General features: G+C 41.4%; 1 protein-coding gene across 1 annotated transcript in view; it reads right to left on the reverse strand.

The window, feature by feature from the left end:
- Positions 1–18,047: 18,047 nt before the first annotated feature.
- Positions 18,048–24,196, reverse strand: part of DGAT2L6 (diacylglycerol O-acyltransferase 2 like 6) — a 36,529-nt gene continuing 30,380 nt past the window's right edge. The window contains exons 4-9 of the mRNA XM_081808713.1: positions 23,477–23,587; positions 22,882–22,952; positions 22,365–22,569; positions 21,525–21,699; positions 19,108–19,319; positions 18,048–18,673 (exon numbers count right to left, since the gene is read on the reverse strand). Of these exons, the coding sequence (XP_081664839.1) occupies positions 18,519–18,673; positions 19,108–19,319; positions 21,525–21,699; positions 22,365–22,569; positions 22,882–22,952; positions 23,477–23,585 (927 nt within the window). The 5' untranslated portion in view covers positions 23,586–23,587 and the 3' untranslated portion in view covers positions 18,048–18,518. The remainder of the gene's footprint in view (positions 18,674–19,107; positions 19,320–21,524; positions 21,700–22,364; positions 22,570–22,881; positions 22,953–23,476; positions 23,588–24,196) is intronic.

Raw genomic sequence — 24,196 nt, forward strand, 5'->3', positions numbered from 1 at the left:
CGGAGAATTTTCCACAGCCTGGACTTTGTTTACTGCATGCTCATGGTGCACTTCAGTAGATTCTTCTGTATTTCCTGAAGATTGACATCTGGATTCAAGGACTGGATCAGACTCAGGTTTGAGCCCTTTGGCAAGATCTAAATTTGCTTTTAATACAGAACAATCCTGGGGTGCCTGGGTGGCTCAGTCTTTGAGCGTCTGCCTTCGGCTCAGGTCATGATCCCAGGGTCCTGGGATCGAGCCCCACATCGGGCTCCCTGCTCAGCGGGGAATCTGCTTCTCCCTCTCCCACTCCCCCTGCTTGTGTTCCCTCTCTCTGTCAAATAAATAAATAAAATCTTAAAAAAAAAGAACAACCCTCCTTCCCACCCTCTTATTTCCCATGTCATTGGCCTGTTGAAGACTAGTCTCGCTTAGAGTAAGCCAGTCTTCCAGGCCTCAGCACCAGCTCCACTAGGCAGGGGTGATAGTGTGGAGCCTTGTCCCTAAGTTGGTCCTAAATACAGGCTAAAAAGCAAAGCCCTCATTCCTCTCTCTGACTCCTGTCTCTTACCTTGTTGTAACTTCATGCCCAATGAAGCAAATTGAGTTGTAGGTTTGTTTTTATTTTTGTTTTTTGCTTTTCACACTTGAAGACTGTATGCCTATAAAGGGGTAGGGACTATACCTAATTTGTCAGGGCCTCTGTCCCTAAGGCCCTTATTATTGAATGATCAGTGAGTGAGTATCTTCGTTTGAGATCTTGTGATCGGGATGGTTTCTTATGGGTAATGAAATCACTGGAGTCCTATGGAGTAGTGTAACCTGGAGACCTGAGAGGGGGCCAAGAAGCTGTGCAGAAATAGAAGATAAGGGACACATTACAAAAGGGGAGAGGAAGAATGAGAGAAAGGAAAGGCAGCAGATGACCTTTGAGTTGGTATGGCAGAAGATGTGGAGGGCCCTCGCCACTCCAGGTCTTCCTGCTCATTGGATACCAGCCTGGTCCTTGAGCAAATCCTAGCACTCAGGTGTTGCAGCATCGTAGCCTACATAGGTGTTGACATCTTTGTGGTTGAAGGTGGGGACTAGCCTCTGGCAATATAAGAGAGATTTAGCCTTCTGTCTTTCCATAATAGAATTTTAGGAGCCAACATCAACTCCCTCTCCACGTTCTTTCATCCTTCTAAATTGCCTTCTCCTGGGACTTCTCTTGGATTAACTTTTTTTTTAGTTGTTTTGTAATTTATTTATTTATTTTTCATTTAAATTGAATTAGCCAACATAGAGTACATCATTAGTTTTTGATGTAGTGTTCAATGATTCATTAGTTGTGTATAACACCTAATGCTCATCACACCATGTATCCTCCTTAATGCTCATCACTCAGGTATCCTATCCTCCCACCCACTTCCCCTTCCACAACCCTGGATTAACTTTTAATAATATGTGCATTTTCAGTTTTTCCCCTCTATTTCCTCCCATCGCTTCTGAGAAAAAGGTGGTAAGTTGTTGAGAAGACACTCAGGCTACAGAGCTGACCCATACATATATTTTTCCTTATAGCAGCAGATCCCATCCCTTGTTTTAGTGTTTAAAATGTATGGACTTCCACATGATAATAGTGGTATTTTTAATATTCATTGACTGAGAAATATGGAATAAACTCAAGCACTAGGAGTATACACCACGACAGTATACAGCATGTCATTTGGAAAAAATGTGTGCAAATATATTCATTCTAGACAATGCTTGGGTCATGTGGGAATTTCCAGAACCCTTGTAATAATTAAATAACTCTCCCCTACTACCCAGCAATTTGCCACCTACAGTTTGGAAACAATGGCTGTTCACTTTTTTCAAAATGGAAATTAATTTGTTGTTTTTCCTGATTATAGAAATAATCCATGTAAATCACAAATATTTCAGACTACTCAGGAAAGCATAAAGGGAACAAAAGTAACTCATAATCCCATCACCCAGAAATAACCAGTTAATGTTAACATCCTTGTGTTTCTCTCTCTTAACTTTTTTTCTGTACAAATATAGACACAGATATAGTGTCACTGTAAAGAGTTTGGGCTCTTGAGTCCAACATATCTAGGTCTGTTTCTCAGCTCTGCCACTCATGTGAACTATGGCAAATCACTTACCCTTTTCCTGCCTAGTTTCCTTATCTGCAAAAAGACAAGTATAATCCTTATTACCTACAGCATAGTGTTGTCGTGAGGATAAAGTAATTAATGTAAAGCACTTTATTCAGTGCTTTGCTCATATATATACTTATATTTCAAGCTCAGTAAATGTTAGTTATTATGTATAATTTATTAACCAAAAATGGAACCATAGTCTATGTACTGTTTTGTAACTTGCTTCTTCACCCAGCAGTATACTGTGGACATTTTTCATGTCAATTTTCTTCTCTGACAACATATATAGCATTTGTTGTATGGATATGCCATCATTCATTCAACTAATCTCCTGTTATAGAGGAAGCACAAGTTTTTAGACATGCCTTTTCCATTATCTGGTCAGACTTCTAGGTCTTCTACTAGGGGGTGATCAGAAACCCTCATGTACCTGCAGATTTTTCAGTGGTACTGCTCAGTTTCCTTTCTTCCAAAATTTTTAGGATTTACTGGTACAGAACATGGGACACTTTCTCAAACCTTTGTTAACCTGGGAGGTGGTCAAGGACCAGGAAACTTCGTCAGCAGAATCAGCCTCTCTCTCCAAGGAGATGACTGGGTCTGGAGAGAGGGCTTGACCTTTTTCTCCAAACAACCACGGAAACAGGGTTTCATGAAGGTCCTCCCAAATCCTATTAGACCCAGCAGGGCTGCTGCTTAGATTCACCTCAGCTCCAGCTCAGGGAATGTTTAAATGTAAGCCAAGTCTGGGGCTGTGATGACACATTGAAAAGTGGGACTTGTAAGCTGTGGATCACTGAAATCAGCCTGTATCCAGGAAAAACTGGGGTAAGAAATCTGTTTTATCAGTCTGTTGGTTTCTATGATTTTGTATTGTTTTCTTTTATTTTGGAGAAAAAAAAATTAATCTCGTCTCACCTGAACTAAGGGTGAGAGTGATTGTAATTTCCTAGCCCAGAGACTTTCTTGGTATGTGGGTAGTCCTGGCCACCCTGAATTATATCAAAGAAAATGGAGTGATGGCCAAAAGAAATTAGGAAACCTGGGAATGTAAGAACGGGTTGTTAGTAAGCATACTGATCTTTTCTTGTCTTTCTCTCTCTTTTTAAACGTGACCTTACAGAATTAATCATAAATCCTTGTAATGATACACTCTTATCATTGTTTCATGATGTCTCTCTTCTCTATCTTATCTGCCTATATTTGTTGAATCATGTTTTTCCAGTAGGGATTTCCCTCTTGAGTAGTGTCTTGTCCCTGGGTCACAATTCAGCAGCTAATTGTATGGTCTTGGCCTTCACTTCCTTTTCAGAGGCCTGAAGATATCTTCTTAATGCTAGAGCTTTGGTAATAGAGTTCTTCTTTCCCTTATCTTCTGGCCTGGTAAGGATTTATCAGAACAGCATCAAATCCTCAAGTGAGTTCTGTCACCATAGGGTATTTTTTTTAAAGATTTTATTTATTCATTTGAGACAGAGAGATAGAGAGAGAGCATGAGCAGGGGAGAGGCAGAGGGAGAGGGAGAAGCAGGCTCCCCTCTGAGCCAGGAGCCAGACGTGGGGCTCGATCCCAGGACCCTGGGATCATGACCTGAGCTGAAGGCAGATGCTTCACCATCTGAGCCACCCAGGCGCCCCTCACCATAAGATATTGACAGAAAATAGCCAAAGCAGGTCATAGAGAAGGATGAACAGGCATGAGTAATTCCCCAAGCAAATGGCTGGTCATATGGAGATCTAGATATCAGAAACAAGTTGAAGTTCTAAGATCTGGGACCTCAACAAGATGTGGAGGTCAAGGCAAGAATAAACCAAAAAGCAAAGCCATTCCAAAAAGTGACAGGGCCAGTGGAAACCATTCAGTTCTGGTCTTAGGTCAAAGGTGAGTGGGGATCAGAAGAACAAGTCATCTTGATCTCTCTGTCCAGGTGATTAGAACAATCAGACAGGGGTATTGTCATTTCCCCACCTGCTTTGGCAAGCCAGTCCATCTTGTTGTGCAGTGTCATTGGCCAACCTCAGCTTATCCATCAAGTGACACTGTCTGCCTCTGGCTATCTGCCTATTCCTTCTAATCCTGTTTTGCATTCTTAAACAATTGGATGAATTCATGCTGTATGGTGTGTGCAGAAATAGCCAGGCTGGGGGTGGCAGGGATCAAGGATTTGTTTAGTGCAGTGTGTTAGCTGCGGGAGTGAAAACGAGAGTTTGCAAAGAAAGAAACTGTCATCACAGAATATGGGAAGACAAATGCTAATTGGGAAGCTGCTTCAGTTTCTCTAATGTCATTGAACTCTGAGCAACTAAATCCGTCAGTCTGAAGAGGAATGGTTTATGGACTACAAACTTTCTGGTGCCTACGCACCCACCCTCAAGGGATTTTTTTCTAACTCACAAGTCCAGGCACAGGTAACAGGAGAGCAATTTATCTCAGAGATTATATACCGATACAGTAGTTTACCCCCACTGGCCCCTTGATGTTGCTGAAAGATCTTACTTTCCCATCCTTTTCACCTTTGGTGCCAGAGAGACTACAGGAGTCATAAAGAATCATAAAATGCTTCATCTTATCTTCTGGGAGAAGCTAGCTGGTGTGGCTTGACTTTTTCAAGACCCCACCTATATCTTACAAGGTAAAGTACAATTGCTAAAGTTACTGTAGCTGCTGGAGGGCTTCCCTCTCCACTGCAGGGTAGTGGTGAATTACATCAGCTTGCATTGTCCTTAATCTGTTATAAAAAAAACAAAACTTCATGTATGGTTTATTCAGCTTACAGGAATGAGAGAAATGCTTGTCGTCCCAACACCATGACCTGTTTACATTTAGGCAACAGGGAGATCTAGGAGGGGCCAAGATCAACAAGCTGAGCCACATATTACAAACTCAAATGTCTCTAGGGAACAGAGATACTAGAAATGAGGGGACAGGCTGAGAGTTACAATAGGGAATGGTGGGGGTTGGGGTGAACTAGAAAGGGCAGTCTCCTTCTAAAGCCTTTCAAAGTTGGTTTTTCCAACTTTTTTTGTAAAAAATTTCAAACGTACAAGAAAATTGAAAGAATAGAATAATACACACTTGTTTATTATCTACCTCTTCAACTCAACAATTGTCAGTACTTTTCATGTTTATATTATCTCTCTATATTTGAGTGTATGTACATAGGTATGTGTATGTGTGTGTGTGTTTTCGTTTTCTGAACCATTTCAAATTTTATTTTTTATTTATTTATTTTTTAAAAAGATTTTTTTTATTTATTTGATAGAGAGAGACACAGCGAGAGAGGGGACACAAGCAGGGGGAGTGGGAGAGGGAGAAGCAGGCTTCCCGCCGAGCAGGGAGCCCGATGTGGGGCTCGATCCCAGGACCCTGGGATCATGACCTGAGCTGAAGGCAGACGCTTAATGACTGAGCCACCCAGGCGCCCCACCATTTCAAATTTTAAAAACAACAATAACTGTACTGTCTAAACAAAACACAACTGCAAACAGATTTGGCCCAAGGGCTGGTAATTTGTGACCACTGGGGAAGAACTGGTATGAAGGGCACACACCAAGGGTGGGGTGCCTAGCAGTCTAGTCAACATCAAGAAGTCTGACATGAAACAGAGGGTGGGCCAGCAGAAATAGGCCTGGGCTGCCGGCTCCTCCCCAGCCTTCTTGTCCTAAAAAGAGTATATAATGCTTTTCAGATTGGATAGGGTTTTTTTTTCTTTGTATTATTGTGAAATACATCATAGGTATAAAAGAGTTTGAAAGAATAATTATGAGAACACATGTGTATTTACCACCCAGCTAAAGAAATAGAATGCTATCTGTAGCTTTGAAGGCCCGTACCTGCCTCTCCCTAATATTCCCCTCATCTCCTCCCCCACCATGAAAAACCACTATACTGATGAGTTTGCTATTATTCCCTTGCTTTTATTGGTGGTTTTATCATATATGTATATATCTGTCCATAAACAATAAAACATTGTTTAGTTTTGCCTGTTTTTATATATATGCACATATATAAGATGGTATTCTGCTGTGGCTTGATTGTTTTCACTCAACGCTAAGATTTTGAGATTTATCTTTGTTGATATATGTAGCTCTGCTTTCTGTATTCCAGTGTATGAATATGGATGGATGTACCATGATTTATTCATCCGTGCTCTTATTGATAGATATTTGGATTGTTTCCAGCTTGTTTTTGTTATTACAAACCATGCTTCCAGGACATTCTTATATATAAAAGTTTTTCTAAGGTACATGCCTAGGAGTAGAACTGCTGAGTCATAGGTTCCGTGCATATTCAATTTTACTTTAACTGACTTTTTAATTTTTGGCGATTGGTTTAGTGTTGAATGCTACCTTGTAGTGGTTTTAACTTGTATTTCCCCAATTATTAAAGAGGTTGAGCATCAGTTCATAGATTTATGGGCCATATTTCTTCTGGAAAATACCTGCTTATGTCTTTTACTCATTTTTCTGATGCTTGTTTTTCTTTTACTGCTTTGTAGGAGCTCTTTGATAAAATCCATATTCTAATCCTTTGTCAGTTAGGTGCTGTGAATGTTAATACACACATTTGTAGTAACGTATAGAGGACAAAGCCTCTGGAGCCAGACTGCCTGGGTTCAAATCCCAGCTCCACCCTTCACTAACTGTAATCTCAGGCAATTAACTTCTCTGTGCCTCAGTTTCCTTAACCTCTTCATTTTTCTTATCTGTGGAGTACCTAACTCATAGAGTTATTGTGCCAATTAAATGAACTGATATATGTAAAATACTTAGAATGGCACCTGCCCTGTAGTAATTAACATATATTTCAATAGAATCCTCCCCAAGGGCAGGGATTTTTTATGTTGTTTTGATTTGTTCGTTGATTTATCCTAAGGACCATTACCAGTGCCTGGCACATAGTAGGTGCTCAATAATATTTGTTGAATGAATGATCTTTCTCTTAGTTTGTACAGCAAGTACAAAATCCCTGAGGCAGGAGCATACTTGTTCCAGAAATTTATTCAAGAAACAGCAAGCATGTCAGTGTGGCTGGAGTAAAGTTAGCACCAAGTAAAAAAAAGTAGTAGGAAATATAGTCGGAGAAGTAGTGGTAGTATTAACCATGGTCAGTCTTTGAAGAAATAAATTATTTTGGCTCATCAATGACTGCCCTTTGGGTAGAAGCGAGGCCTGGAGTGGATTCCTATTATAGTTTCCTGGTCTCTGGTTTTTCTTCCCTTCTATACTACTACCCATTTCATCTTTTGAAAATTCATTTTGTACTTGCCACTTTCAGGTGTTTTCTGTTGCTTGTAAGATAAAGGCCAAATTATACAATCTCTGAAACCTCACACATGCTGTTCCCTCTACCTGGAACACCTTCCTACCTCTTCTTTGTTCGTCACATGACCAATACAGTCAAGACAAGAAGTCAGCTATCTTGACTCCCAGTGGTAACAATCAGAGCTTGTTAGAACTAGAATGATTTGTATTAGTTAGGATGTAGGTTCAGTGCATGTGACGGGGATCCAAAGTAAAATGTAGCCTAAATAAGGTAAAGATGTATTTCTTTCTCTTTCGGACACCATGAGGTGTTTGAGCTGTTTTGCAGGTCTACTCAATGAAGCTGTCAGGGGCCCAGGCCCCTCCATCCCTCACTGGAGTAGTCTACATTTGCATCATCAAAAATGGCTCATCTTCCTAGACTATTGTAGCAGCTTTTAAAAATTTTTTTTTTTATTTTTAAAGATTTTATTTTATTTATTTGACAGAGAGAGAGAGACAGCTAGAGAGGGAACACAAGCAGGGGAAGTGGGAGAGGGAGAAGCAGGCTTCCCGCCCAGCAGGGAGCCCGATGCGGGGCTCGATCCCAGGACCCTGGGATCATGACCTGAGCCGAAGGCAGACGCTTAACTACTGAGCCACCCAGGCGCCCCTGTAGCAGCTTTTTTTAAAAAGATTTTATTTATTTGACAGAGATACGCAGTGAGAGAGGGAACACAAGCAGAGGGAGTGGGAGAGGGAGAAGCAGGCTTCCTGCTGAGCAGAAAGCCCGATGCAGGGCTGGATCCCAGGACCCTGGGATGATGACCCGAGCCGAAGGCAGACACCCAACGACTGAGCCACCCAGGCACCCCTTGTAGCAGCCTTTTAATGATCTCCTTGCTTTGGTATTTGCCCTTTTAATTAAATTAATTAATTAATTAATTAGTTTTGAGAGAGAGAGAGTGGGTGGGTAGGGTTGTGGGAGGGAGAGGCAGAGAGAATCTTAAGCAAGCTCCCCACCCAGAGCAGAACCCCGCATGGGGCTCGATGTGGGGCTCCATGCAAGGGTTCGATCTCACGACCCCAAGATCATGACAAGAGCTGAAATCAAGAGTTGGAGGCTGAACGGACTGAGCCACCTAGGCGCCCCTAATATTTGCCCTTTTAAATTCTATTTTTCACAAGGCAGTTTAGAGGGAGGCTTCTAAACTTCAAGGCAGATTTTGCCATTCTCCTGTTCAAAACCAGTGATGAAGAAGATCTTCCTCCAATGATGTAGATCGGGAGACACTGATATGGAATGATTTCCAGGATATATCTAAGTGAAAAAAGAAAGATACAAGATAGCATATACAGTAATGCAACCTTTTATCAAAAAGGACAGGGATACAAATATATCCATACAACATACAAATGTTTCTAATTGTAAGAACTCTAGAAAAAACCCTCAAATGAACAGAAATGCTTACCTGTAGAGAGAAGGAACAGGTTAGAGGGAGTGGAGTTGGAAGTGAGATTTATCAATACACTGCACTATGTGAGCCAGTAAGTGTGGATGGAGTGATAGAAATAGAAAAACATCATTGTACAACCTCTGATGAAATAATTGTGTCATGCAATGATCATCACTGACTGCTAAAACCACGGCATGAAAGGTTGATGTGGAATGTTACAATGAAAAAATTAGGTTATCAGCACACATATTTTGGATCAATCTTAGAAGCACTATAAGGAAGATAACCCCAGTGTACAGTACCTACCTATACCTACCTACCTTTAAAATATTCTCCTCTCCAAAGGTGAACCTGAATCTATAAAAGCCTCTGGCTAGCTTCCAGTTTAGAGAAAATAGGAGAAATAAAGGACCAAGTTAAAAGACACCATGAGGAGTCTAATAGACAAATCCAGAATTTGGCACCTTATATAGGACAGTGATCTAGTTTCTTCAAGAAGTCAGTGGTATAAAAAATGGGGGAGGGGAGAGGTAATGCTGCTTTAGATTAAAAGAATTTATTTAAAATAATTTAAAATATATTTATATCATAAACCAACTATAAAAAACATTTTGAAGGCAATGAGGGAAATTTGACTATGCACTAAGTATTAGATGGTACTAAGGAATTATAGTTAATATTTTAGGTGTGATAATGACTTTATTGTTATATAAGAAAATGGTAATTTTTTTAGATGTGACATTTGTAAAGGTGAAATTTACTTTAAAACACTTCAGCTAAAACAAAAAGGAAAAGTTGGAATAGAGGAAGGAAGCAGCAATATCTTTAATTAAATTAATTTAATTTAAGTAGTCTCTCCACCCAATGTGGGGCTCAAACTCACGACCCCGAGATTAAGAGCTGCACACTCCACTGACTGAGCCAGCCAAGAAACAGCAGTATCTTGGCAATTGTTGAATCCCGGTGATAGTTTATAAAGGTTCATTATACTATTATCTCTAGATTTATATATGTTTAAAATTTTTCATAACAAAAATAATTGTAACCCTTCCAGCAACATCTCATCCCACTTAGTACAATATCCTAAACCATCACATTGGTCTCTGGAGTCCTACTTGATCTAGCTCTTGTCCACTTCTCTCACCTTATCTTCCATTCTCTCCCTGTTCATTCCACTCCATCCAGTTACCAGGAAATCTTGCTCTTCCCTGAACATGCCAAGTAGATTTCCTCTCAGGCTTTTGGCTTTGCTGGTCCCTCTGCTAGGACTCTTCCTCCAACATTAACATGGCTGGCTGCCTCACTGTAGTCAGATCTCTATTCAAATAACACCTCTCCAGGGAAAGCCTCCCTCACCAGCCTCACTGAAATAGGACTCCCCATCACACACTGGTCCCTTATTGGCCTTATTTTTCTTCATGGCCCTTATCATTATGTGATGATGTTGCTTGCTTGCTTGCTTATCTGTCTCCCCCAGCTAGGATGTAAGCTCTGAGAGGGCAAGGTCTTTGTTTTATTCACTACAATACCAGCATCTAGAACAGTGCCTGTCACTTAGTAGGAACTCCATAAGCATTTGTTAAAATATTGAAAAATGATGTTATGATAGCTTGAAAGCACTAGCGATATGGGACAAATAACAATTTAGGCCGACACACTTGCTGAACTGCTAATCCTCCAGGAACAACATGTACTATAATGACCTATATATGTCATATGGTATGAGAGATCCTCGGGATAAAAAGTGAGGCATCTCCCAGACTCTGCTAGTCTTCAGGGAGGACTTGTTTGCACAGATGTTTTTGGGTTGTGTCACTTGGCTTACCTCCAGGCAGTTGGGTTTGTCAAGGGGGTGGAGTCCCCCTCCAGCTATTAGCGTAACTGCTCTGTTTTCTGACTCACCCATTCCTTGTCCTAGGCCATCCCTAAGCTGAGTTTTCTTCCAGTTACTGGGGAAGAGAGGAAAACTGGTTATTGAGATAAGGCTCCACCAGGTCCTGAGAGCCAGAGATTAGGCTCAAAAAACGTGTTAGTTTTTCCTCAGACATTATGCCTTGAGACTGTGGTGGTTTCTGTAGTGGAGGCCCAAGAAAGGTGGGTTCCCTATGGTAGTCTTGGACCTGGGGGCAGCAGCGAGTCTGAAGGTCCTTGCCCTCCCCCTAACAAGGAACATTCTCCTTCATCTATTTCCCTCCAACCTCTCTCCATTGTCCCTCTTGATGCTGTCTTATTATGCAGCCACTTGTCAGTAGTGAGCTTGGGTCTGTGGCACTTGAGGGAAGCCCGTTTAAGGATGCCTGTGCAGAGACCCCATTCAATTCTTCAGCTCAACAAATTCTGAGGGACCTTGACTTTGCTGCACACTCAGACAATAGTGTTGTGCCATTGGGTTGGGGTCTTGCTTTATCCTAGAAAGCACCAGGACTAAGGAAAACTCTTTCAGCCCTCTTATCTGAGTAACTTACTGCTGCCTCCTAGCTAACACTGGTACTATTCTCTTTTAATGTGAATATTTATAATGTGTTTTAACATCTAGTTATGCTAATTCTTAGTTTTCAAAAATTGTCTGGTTATTTATTTTTTTTAAGTAGGCTCCACAATGCGCATGGAACCCAACGTAGGGCTTGACCTCACGACCCTGAGATCAAGACCTGAGCTGAGATCAAGAGTTGGACGCTTAACTGACTGAGTCATCCAGGTGCCCCTGCCTGGTTAGTTTTTGACTGCTTATTCTTTTGGATGAATTTTAGAATAGCTTTCTTAAATGCCAAACAAAACTATTAGGATTTTATTTGGAAGTGCATTAAACATTAAATTTAATTTTGAAAAAATAATTCTTTTTGGAAAAAATAATTAATATCTTCACAATATTGAGTTTTCTCATCCAGGAACAAGGTTTATATCTCCATTTATTTACCCATTCCTTTACATATCTGTTTTTGTACTCTTTTTCCTATTATAGTTTTGAATTGGTTTTTATTAGTATACAGGAAAAATTGATTTGGCATATATTATTTTGTATTTAGCCATTTGACTGAACTCTCTTATCAATTCTAACAATTTCTCAGTTTATCCTCTTGAGTTTTTTAAAATTTTTTAATTTTTTTAAAGATTTTATTTATTTATTTGACAGAGAGAGAGATAGCGAGAGCAAGAACACAAGCAGGGAGAGTGGGAGAGGGAGAAGCAGGCCTCCCGCTGAGCAGGGAGCCCAACGTGGGGCTCGATACCTGGGATCATGACCTGAGCCGAAGGCAGATGCTTAACGACTGAGCCACCCAGGTGCCCCTATTCTCTTGAGTTTTTAGAGTAAGCCATCATATTGTTTGCAAATAACTTGTAGCCTATTGATTCCTGGACCAAGTTCAGGCATTAAGATGTCATAAGGTAAACTCATATCCTATTGGTGCAATATAATACATTGTAATTTGTTCCTGAAAATTCATCTCACACTGTAAAAATACCAAAATTGGTAATGAAAATAAATAAAAAAGAAAATCGAAATATATGCTTTTTAAAAACTCTAACTCTATAAAACAAAACACAAAATAGAAATGTTGCATCATAAATGTTTCTTTTGGGGGTTTATTTTTCCTCAGGGGCCGGCCTAAGATGTCCATTGTGAATATATGAAAACCACTGAATTGTACACTTTAAAAGGGTGAATTATATATGTGAATTATATTCCAATTTTTTAAAAAACCAAAAATGCAAGTCCTTGAATTTCAGAATGAAGTTGTCATATTTTTCTGCTAAATATTCCTTAAGTAAACATAGGCATTCTTTATTACTCTGAGGACCTTTGAGTGCATTTTAAAATAAGGTCATCTTTCTGGAAAGTTTTTGTTGTCAATGAGATGTGTATCGACATGTGACAAATCTTTGGAGCAGGATAATTTCTGGGGCATCTCTAACAGTGACCCTTTGCTCTCCTATTTCAATGAAATCTTTATGGCTGAGTTCCTTTGAGAATCTAACCACTCAACCACCTTTGATTTATAACCAAGCCTTGATTTGTATTTCTTGGCATTGTAGATTTGTGACAGCAAAACATTAGAAAAAGTCCTGTTTCATTGATATTAGACACTTGTTTGGAAATAGTAGCCTTCATTTTCAATAATTTCATTTAACTTTGCCAGGAATTTCATTAATGCTTCTACAGATAACTCCTCCCCCAGTTCTGATATTACAACAAATGGTTTTCTTCCTGTAGCTATTAAGTCAGAAGTACACTCTGCTCAGGAAAAATATTTTCCTTTGATATCTCACTCTGCCTATTTTTATGTATTATTGAGAGACAATATTTTTGTCAAAATTGTTGCTCAGCTTATTTTGTGTTATGGAGTCAAAAGTCAAAATACCATATTTTAGTTTTAAGTTATGGCTCTTGTTTTTTAAAATTGATTTGGCATTTCTTTTCTCATATATTACAGAAAGTGAAAAAGCCACTGTAATGTAATGTGTTACAGTTGCAATACTAAACTGATAGAATTCATAAAAGAAAAATTCGGTAAATTCAACTTCACCAAAACTAAAAATATTTTCTCTGTAAAAGACCTGTTAAATAAGAGGATAAAAAGACAAGCTACGGACTGGGAGAAAGCATCTGCAAACCATACATCCAACAAAGGACTAGTATCTAGAATATATAAAGAATTTTCAACAGTAAAGATCTAAAATGGGCAAAAGACATGAAGAGAGATTTCAGTAAAGAGGATATATGGGGGTGGCTCAGTCGTTAAGCGTCTGCCTTTGGCTCAGGTCATGATCCCAGGGTCCTGGGATGAGCCCCGTGTTGGGCTCCCTGCTCGGTGGGAGGCCTGCTTCTCCCTCTCCCTTTGCCCCTGCTCGTGTTCCCTCTCTCGCTGTGTCTCTATCAAATAAATAAATTAAAATCTTTTTTAAAAAGAGTATATATGGACAGCAAATAAGCACATGAAAATAAGTTTAACATCATTAGCCATTAGGACAATTGCAGTGTAAGTGCCTGACAATTAGCTTTTGGATTGCAACATAAATGCCTGGCATTAAGCTTTTGATTGCCAAAACATCCATATCAAAGACATTCATCTCAGATAAACACATTACAAGCCACACAATGAGTTAAAGAGCCAGGCGACACCAACCATGAGGTTCCCTTTTAGAAAGCCCTGGTGACCTAGATAACTGACTGGTGACCCTACTTTTCCCTTCCCAAGCTTTAATTCCCACTCTTATGTCTTAAATTCACCAATTAAGAATGAAGCTATGAAGCCCTAGGCACCCTACCTTTGACCCCAGTAAAGGCAGAACCCAGCTCTGCATGCTCTTTCTCTCTATCTTTACCCATGACCTCACTGTGTGGCACCTGGTATGCTCTGTACTCTCCAGAATCTGAGTAATAAGCCCTGTTTTTTCAAAGTTCCCTGATGGTTGTTGCTGAGGTGTGTCTTGAAATCGTAATAAAAACCACAAAAACCGAGCCAGCCATAGCATTGACTCCAGTGAGGAAATGTCTTTGTGGGCTTGCCCCAAGTAGTCTGGGCCCAGGTGAGTGCCTCCAGGCATTTCTAGCTGAGAGACTGATCTAAAACAAAAATGCAAATTAAAATTACAATGAAATATCACTACACATTTATCAGAATGGCTAAAATTAAAAAAGAAAAACAGTGATGATACTAAATACTGGCTAAGATGCAGAGAAAATTAATCCCTCATATATTGCTGATGGTAATATAAAGTGGTACAGCCACTCTAGAAAATAATGTGAGTTTCCTATAAAACTAAATGTGCAATTACCATATATCCCGGCAATTGTACTCCTAGGCATTTATCCCAGAGAAATCAAAACTTCCATTTCTACAAAAACTTGTACATGGATGTTAACAGCAGCTTTACTTGTAATAGTCCAAAACTGGAAACAATACAGATGTCCTTCAATGGGTAAATGGTTAAACTAACTCTGGTGCATCCAGACCACGGACTCCTACTCTGCAACAAAAAGGAATGAACTATTGATACATGACGACTTGGATGGATCTTAAGGGCATTACACTTAATGGAAAAAACCAGTCTCAAAAGATTACATACTGTATGATTCCATTTATATAATATCCTTGAAATGATAAAGCTATAGAGATGGAAAATAGATCAGTGATTGCCAGGGCACAGGGATGAAGGCAGAGGTGTGTGATTATACAGGTGGGGTTGTAGGTAGTTACTCTATGGTGATGAAACAGTTCTATGTCATAAGGGTAATAGGGGTCATACAAATCTGTATATATGAGATCAAATTGTATGTATACACACACATACACACACACACACAAATGAGTGTGCATAAAAATGGTGAAAACTGAGTAAGCCTATGGTCTAATTAACAGTATTGTACCAGTGTCAATTTCCTGTTTTGATATTGTACTCAATTATGTAAGAGTCCCCATCGTGGGAAGCTGGGTAAAGGGTCCAATGGGTCCAACTTCCTGTGAATCTACAATCATTTCAAAATAAAAAGTATTTTAAAAAATGTATTGTGTATTTTTAAACTTTAATACAACTTTTAATACAACCCACACATTTTTCCTTAAATTAAAAGGCTGATTTTTCTTAAACATTACTTTTTCCAGGTATAGTTATATACTATAAAATTTGCCAATCATGGGGCGCCTGGGTGGCTCAGTCAGTTAAGCATCTGCCTTCGGCTCAGGTCATGATCCTGGGATCGAGCCCTACATTAGGCTCCCTGCTCAGCGGAGAGCCTGCTTCTCCCTCTCCCTCTGTGGCATTCCCCCTGCTTGTACTCTCTCTCTGTCAATATAAATAAATAAAATCTTAAAAAAATTTTTAAAAAATAAAATTTGCCAGTTTAAAGTGTACAATATGGTGGGTTTTAGTTACTCACAAGGTTGCACAACCATCATCATTATCTAATTGCACAAAATTTTCATCATCCCCAAAAGAAACTCCATACCCATTAGCAGTCACTCCAATTTCCATTCTCCCCCAGTCCCTGATAACCACTAATCTACTTTATGTCTTTCTGTCTCTTTATATTTGCATATTCTGGACATTTCATAGAAATGGAATTATGTAATAAACAACCTGTGTTTCTGGCATCCATGTTGCGGTATGTATCAGTATTTCATTCCTTCTATGGTTGCATAATATTCGATCACATAGGTATACCACATTTTGTTTACCCATCCATCAATTGATGGGCTTTTGGGTTGTTTTCATTTTTTTTGTTATTATAAATAATTGTGCTATGATCATCCACGTACAAATTTTTGTGTGGTGATGTATTTTCAATTTTGGGAGGTATATATGTAAGAGTGGGACTGCTGGGTCATATGATAATTCCATCTTTAACCTTTTGAGGAACTGCCAAGTTGTATTCCAAAGGGGCTGCACCATTTTACATTCCTAACAGGAATGCCTGAGGGTTCTAATTTCTCCATATCCCTCAATAATACTTGTTATTGTCTGTCTTTTTTATTACAGTCATCCTAGTGAGTGTGAAATGGTATCTCGTTGTGGTTTTGATTTGCATTTCCCTAATGATTAATAATTTGAGCACTTTTTCATTTGCATATCTTATTTGGAGGGATGGCTATTCAAATTCTTTGCTCATTTTTTAAAAGATTTATTTATTTTTAGAGAGAGAGACGCTAGGGAGAGAGAGCGTGCATCTGCCTGTGTGTTGGGGGGAGGGGCAGAGGGAGAGAATCTCCAAGCAGACTCCCCGCTGAGCACGGAGCCCGCCTGGAGCTTGATCTCCTGACCCATGAGAGCACAACCTGAGCAGAAACCTAGAGTTGCACACTTAACCAACGTTGGGTGACCGAGCCATCCAAGCACCCCCCTTTGCTCACTTTTAATTGTGCTGCCTTTTTGTCATTGAGTTGTAAGAGTTCTTTATATATTCTGCATGCTAGACTCTTATCAGACACATGATTTGCAAATTTCTCCTATTCTGTGGGTTTTCACTTTCTTGATAGTTTTCTTTGAAGCACAGAAGTGTTTGATTTTAATGAAGTCCAACTTATCTATTTCTTCATTTGTTGTTTGTGCTTTTGGTGTCTTATGGTATCCATTGCCAAATCCAAGACCAGCAAACTTTACTATTCTGTATTCTTCTAATAGTTTTATAGTTGTAGCTCTCACTTTAGGTCTTTGGTCCATTTCAAGTTAAATTTTGTATATGGTTTGAGGTAGAGTTCCAACTTCATTCTTTTCCATGTGACTATCCAGTTGTCCCTGCATCATATATTGAAAAGACTATTCATATATTGGAAAAACTATTCTTTCCCCCTGTTGAATTGCCTTGGCACCTTGGCAAAAATCAATTGGCCATACATGTATGGGTTTGTTTCTGGATTCCCAGTTCCAATTTATTGGTTTTTTAATGAATAAATTATTTTCCCTGAGGTCTAACCTGGATCCACTCTGAGTAGAATCCATGTCACTTGGCCCACACTTATGCACTAACTTCAGTGGGGTACCATGGGTCCTTATTTAGGAAAATGAAGCCAATTAATAGGTCTCTAGGAAATGAGGAATGGGAGGTGTGGTGGTTGATGTATTAGGAAGACCTTTGGATTAGAATTAGCAAGACCTGGGGTGAATGCTGCTTCTATCCAAAGCTGTGTGACTATGGGCAAGTTACTTAACTTCTTTGAGTTTTAGCTACTGTGAAATGGAGATGACGACAATGTCACAGGGTTGGGGCTGGTATTAAGAGACAAAGATTGTGAAAATGGTGGCATAATCCCTGTTACACAGTAGGTACTTGACATAAAGTAGACTCAGTCTGTGCATGGTCTTGTGGCTCCCTTCTTTCTGACCCATGATGGTTATGTGGGGTTAGGAGAGATGGGTGACTCAGTGGGTATCTATGCCAATTCTCAGTTTTTCTCCTGTCTCCTACACTGTGTAGCATAGTTATGGTTCCTCTCCCTCACCTTTTCTGTCAGAGGACGTATAAAGGATGGAAGCAGAAAAGGAAAATGGCTCTCCACAGACCAGCTTCCTGGCCGGGTTGGAGGGGGAAGCCCAGTAGTGAACCACAGTAATTAGAAACTAGTCATAGCCTGTTTTACATATCGAGAACTTTATTCTTTTTTTTTCAAATTTTAACTTAATTTCTAGTTAGTTCACAGTGTGATCTTGGTTTCAGGAGTAGACCTTTACTTTTATGGAAGAGACAGCATAACTGCATGCAAAAGTTTTTGCCCATGTAGAACTGGGTCACAAGTGAGGGAATCCTTTCTGCTTGGATCAGGAACTACAGGTCCCTGGTTTACCTTGTTGTATTTCCCAAATTGTAAGGAGGAGGAGGAAACAAACCATTCCTGTTCTCAACAAGGCTTCTAAGCCTAAAGCTACATCGTGATGGTGTCACTAAGCCTTGGGAGGAAGGAGCAGTGGTGTTCTTTGGCTCCTCATTGCTTTGATCAGAGAGCCGGCTGGAGTCAGGGGGCACACAAGGTCTGTGGATTCACAAGACTCTGTTTTCTAAAGTGGGTTGTTCCCTACTCTTCCTCTGCCCCTTGGTTCCTTCCGCCAAGCCAGATTCATTAAGTACTTTCTGGCTTGGTTGGCCTCTCTCATGCCTGAGATCCTCCTCTCTCCCCAAATTCTCCCTTCTGCCTGGCCCTACCTGGATCCCTCAATGCTCTAGGAGTTTAGTAATGGGGGAGACCTAGTTCCTGTTATATGATTGTCAGCTCCTGGCTCTCAGGAAGGCCATACTGAACTTTGTGCTGGTCAAACAGCTTGCGCAAGGCATCAATGTAGAGTGCATGGTACTTGTCCACCGTCGTCTTGTCTGGCCTCTTAATCTTGGGGATTGGCAGGGGCTCCCCGACTATGGGGAAGGAGAAGAGACAAGTATGAGAACCTCCCCTCCCCAACTCAAATTACCCATCCCTCAGAAGGAGCCACATACTGAAACTCAGTATCTGTGTCCCCTCCCCTTCCTTTGTTCTTTTCCTCTGCTCTAGCTCCATCCCATCCCATATTCTCCAAATACCTAATCTTATGCATGCTGAAGAGAATGAGAACAAGCTCAGAAGAGTTATGAAGAAATGCTTGCGAATAAAGATGTTCTCATGGCAGCTATTAAATGGCCGCAACTCTTACCTGTTTAGTTGTCCTGCCCACCTTGCCCTCAGCCATATTCCTCTGGAATTCCCATTGCCCATCCCAGCTGTTTGCTGGGCCTCCTGGACTTGACTGATGACCTGGGTTGGGGGCAGGGAATCAACAACGAGGGTGGTCCAGAGGTATTGGAAAGCTTACCAACAGTGGTAATGGGCCGATTGAAAGGAAGGAAGCCCCAGGATTCTCGAGTGAGGCCTCGGCCATGGAAGATACAAAAATTTAGTCCCAGGATTTTTTTGAATGTGGCCTGGAAGGTTTTTTGGAAGAACCTTATCCATGTGCCCTCAGGGAATGTCTCTTGATTGTGAACCTCATTCTCTCCAAAGGAATAGGAAGGGACAAGGTATGCTCTGCAAAGAAAGGAGCAGAACTATTAGCTCTCCCAGGCCCAGCAAAATCCTCTCCAAGATATGAAACTTTTCCAATCTTCCCATTATAGGACAAGAACCCAAGCACCCAAACATCTTCAGCTTTCTTGCCAGGCTCCACCCTTCCAACTGAACCCTTTGGGGGGAGCTCCTGCACCTTGTCCTCTGATAGGAAGAAACTAATCTTAGGCAATCTAACTGTTTTCATTGCACCCAGCATCCAGAGTGATCTTCCTAAACTGCGTATCTGGACATGTCATTCCTCTCTTTAAAACTCTTCCAGAGATCCTCACTTTGTATCATGCTGCTTACCGTGGCTTTTGTGCTCTAGCTTTTGTGCTAGCTTCCCCTCTCCCCACCCATTTCTTGCAATCTGCTTAGCCATACTGAGTGTGCCAAGTTGTTTCTTGTCTATGCTTCTTCGTACATTCTGCTCCCTCTGCCAGAAATGCCTTCCTTCTGTCTTCACATGGCTAATTCTATTTTGCCCTTCAGTGCTCAGCTCCAGTTTCAATCTCTTGAAGAAACTTTTTTTGACTACCTCCAATTCCCTCCCCCACAATATGAATTAGGTACCCCACACTAACACTATTCTAACCCAGTTATTACAGTTATCTCCTTACCTGTCTGACTCCCTAGTTGTCTGTCAAGCTGATTGAAGGTGGGAAATTTGTCATTCATCTTTGGATCTCTAGGTCCTCGCATAGTGCTTGATATGTTGTAGGTCCCCTGAGTTCTTTCTCCCTTTTGGTCTGACTGGCAACTCCTACTAATATTTTTGCTCATAATTCAGATGTCACTCACTTATGAAACTACTTGGAGAGTGAAAGTTTTTCCATCAGTTGTTGTTCCCATAGGACTTTGTATATATCTCTATTATAGCACATCATTCATTCAACAAATATTTATTGAGCTCTTTCTATGTGTCAGCACTGGTTTAAGCCCTAGGGACACATCAGTGAACAAAATGGATTTAAAAAAAATCTCTCGCAGTTTTTCTTGAGGGAAGACAGATAGTAAACAATAATAACAAATAAACAAAAAACCAGATACATAAATAAATAAAATCAGTGATATATAAGAAGATGATAAATGCAACAGGAAAAAAATAGAGCAAGATGATCAAGATAGACCTTACTGAGAAGAAACATTTGAGCAAGTACCTGGAGGAAGTAAAGGAAGGAGCCAAGCAGTTATTTGGAGGAATAGCATTCCAGGAAGAGGGGACAGCTAGAGCAAAGACCCTAAGGCAGGAGCACATGGCTTGTTTGAGGGACAGCAAGAAGTCTACTGTAGCTGTAATAGAGTGAGCAAGGGGGAGAGCAGTGAGTGATGAGAGGTAGCTAAGGACCAGATTATTTAGGGTTTGGCAGGCCCTTGTAAAGACTTTGGCTTTTGCTCAGAGTGAAATGGGAGCCGTTGGAGCATTTGGAGTAGTGACATAATCTCACGTTTAATGGAATCATCCTAGCTGCAGTTGAGAATAGATTCTTGGATGTGGGGGAGGCAGAGAAAGAAGCAGAGCAGTTAGGAGACTGTAATAATCCAGGGGAGAGGTGATGCTAGTTTAAACCATGGGGGGTTATAGTTGAGATGATAAGTGGTTGGCTTCTGGATATATTTTGTAATTACATGTGCATATATCTGTTGTTCCCATGGGACTGTCAGTTTCTTAAAGGCAAGGACCAGGTCTTATTTATTTTTACATCCTTAATGCCTAGTACTATGCCTGACACACAGTGGTGTTCAGTAACTGCTGAATGAATGCATTCTATTTTTCAAACCAGATTATATGCTCTTTGGGGGCAATAACCATGTCTTCTTTATTTTTGCAATCCGCACAGCCCCAAGCCCAGGGCCTTCCTTGCCCTGGGTAGGTTTTCTGGGCCTCTTAGTTAGTGGGTTGATTAGAGTAAAGCTCCACTTCCCCAGACCCCCAGCTAACTAGGCTAATGGGCAGAAGGTAAAGGTCTTTTCCTACTGTTCTTTCTCCAACTTCAAGTAAAAGAAGTGCCTACAAATGTATCTAGAGCCCTATACGCAGTTAAGACACAGTGTGAAGGAGCAGAGGACAGCAATCAGAGTGAAGAGGGAGCCCCCTCTAACAGGCTTCCAAAAGAGGGAACCATTCTGGAGAGGTGTTACAAAGTACCTATGGCACCCTGACAATAGGGCACCAGGACCCACCCTGTCTTCAGTGCCAACTTCACGAAACCTTTACGTTCTTTAAGGTAGATGGTAGAGGCTCCTGGTCGGCACAAGAGGGCTTCAGCAGCTCCACCCACCACAATAACCACAGCATTTCCTGTGCTTTTCTGGGTCAGCAAATACTTCAAGGCCAAGCCACTCACTGGGCACACACCTGTGAAACCAAAAAGTCAAGTGGCATAACAAACTTGGTGCCTGAGATTGGGGAAAGGGGTTTCTCTGTGCTCTTCATGCTGGAGACAGTTCTGTTTCCTAACTATCATTGTTTCCACTCTTCTGTCTTTGACCTCCACATCCTGGGTTAGCCCTAGCATGAGGTTGGTCCCTAGGGTCAACTGCTTGCCTTGCGGGGGGCGGGGGGGGGGTCTGTGATACTATAGTTGGGCCTACATTGAGTTCCTCTGCTTGCTGTCTCTTAGATCAATAGTATCTACTCTCCCCAGTCTTACAGCTCTGGAAACTGTCCAGAGTTCAATATCTCGGGGGTGATCAGGACTAGCCACTAGCCACCGCCAAACTTCTGCCTTTCCACTTTGGCTTTGATCCTGAACTCCAGCTTTCTGCTCCTTCTTCTGAAAAGATTCCTGGCAACTCTTATAAATGCCTGTAACTTATCCTACTGACTAACTAAACCCCTACCTCCCAGATCTTAGACAGAACATGATGCGTGGCCGCATACTCTTGTTACTGGCCCAATGTGTTCTGGATTCATTTTCTACTAAGTCCTCTCCCAGCAGGATGTGAGATGTGGACTGTCAGGGCTTATTGGGGTTGGAGCTCTGAGGTAGGTCAAAGAATGGAATGATTTCTTATACTCACCCATTGACATCACATAGTCTCGCACAATTGGGAGCCAGAAGATCCATTCCAAGGTCCCTACGGAAGGAGTGATGGCTGGGAAAATCCGAGCAAAGCTAGTGGCCTCAGTAGCAAAGTTGATGAACACACCATAAGAGACAATGCCATGGGGGTGATTGGCAATGATATAGTTGTGTTTGGGAGAGAGGTCATGAGTCTTCACCAGCTGTTAAAGGGAGATTAAGTCAGAGCAGTAGATACGAAGAACAAATCCCTGTTCCTTGGGATGTCATCATTGTCGTAGGATTGCCAGGGGTTATGATGCTCAGAGAGGCTGACCTGGGTTTGCCACTGTGAAGAAAGGCTTCTATCCATCCATCTCCCCACCTGCCCATCCATCTTGGATGCCTACTCTGCATTATGCTTTTGGGCCTTGACTTTCACTGTTGGTCACTAAAGCCTTTGAATACATGGAGCTGAGAGGGGAGAGAGAGTCTGGGCCACAAGAACCAAGGGCACCAAAAGGAAAGGTAGTTACCTTTATTGGGAAATAATTTTGAAAATACTTCCAGAGGGTCCAATTTCGTACCCAAGCTGAACGCCTACCCCCTGTGGGTACAGGAGGGAAGGAAAGAGCAGGTAAGATACTGCCAATCCCTCAAACCTCTCCCAGAGGTGGAGGGTTCTTCTTACATTCCTCAGGTCCACAGAAGAGGTCCCCTTTTCACACTTCCATATTTCTAGAGCACAGAGCTGTACGTACTGCCTCTGAATCCAACCCCCAAGAAGATATAGGAGGACCCTGATCCCCTGTAGCCAGCCAGGAAAGTGATAGGAAAACATCCCAAGGTTGGGAGCACCTGCCCCAAAACCTCTTAATCCTTCCTGGGAAACCTGGGAGAGATCTCTGCTCCTGGCTGAGCTATGCTCTCCTCTCTCCTTCTCCTTCCCTCTAACCCTATTTGCTTCTTTCCCTTTCCCTTCCAACTTATTTTCCTTTCCTTTTCCCCTTCTTTCCTCTTCCCACCCCTTCTCTCTCTGCTTCTCCCACTCTCTCCCTCAATTTCTCTCTCCCTGTGGTTCCATCCTTGGCACAGACAGGGACCACCAACCACTCTTCCTCTGTCTCTTACCTTGATTGTGGGTATTCCAATCATAGGCGAGCCAGGCTAAGGCAAGCACAGACAAGATCCAGAATTTAGTGAACACCAGAAAGTAGGGTATAAGAAAAACAGGAATCATTCCTGCGGGGACACAAAGGTTCAGTTTCCTTCAAGTTTAATATAATTCTAACTCCCATCTCTGCTCTATACTGAAGGAGCAGGTCAAGGCTGGTGTGAGACCCATCTCTCCCTTTCCCCTCGCAACCCTGTCCAGCTCTGCTGTAGTCTGGGCCGACCTCTGTCTGAGTCCTTGGACCTGGGTCCCTTCGATGGCTGAGATCTTAACTGAGGAAACAGCATAACCATGACATTCTCAGAGCAGGCCCTCAGCTGGGGTTGAACGACAACTCTGCTTGGCAAGTGGCTTGGCGAGAACAGCACCTTGAACCAGTGGCTGACATCCCCATTCCCGGACCTCAGGAATTCCTTTCTAAAAGCTTGACCCTCCTTTCTTTGTGGAACTGCTAAGTCAGTACATACCAGCGGAGAGGGGCTGCCTGTAGTATACAGGCTGTTTGATGCTGAGAAGAAAACACATATTTAGAAAGTGCTTTTGGCCAACAGACACATGAAAAAGTGCTCAATATCGCTCGGCATCAGGGAAATCCAAATCAAAACCTCAATGAGATACCACCTCACACCAGTCAGAATGGCTAAAATTAACAAGTCAGGAAACAATAGATGTTGGCG

Source organism: Leptonychotes weddellii, chromosome X (assembly GCF_054177405.1).
Source record: "Leptonychotes weddellii isolate Sample4059 chromosome X, ASM5417740v2, whole genome shotgun sequence".
NCBI lineage: Eukaryota > Metazoa > Chordata > Mammalia > Carnivora > Phocidae > Leptonychotes > Leptonychotes weddellii.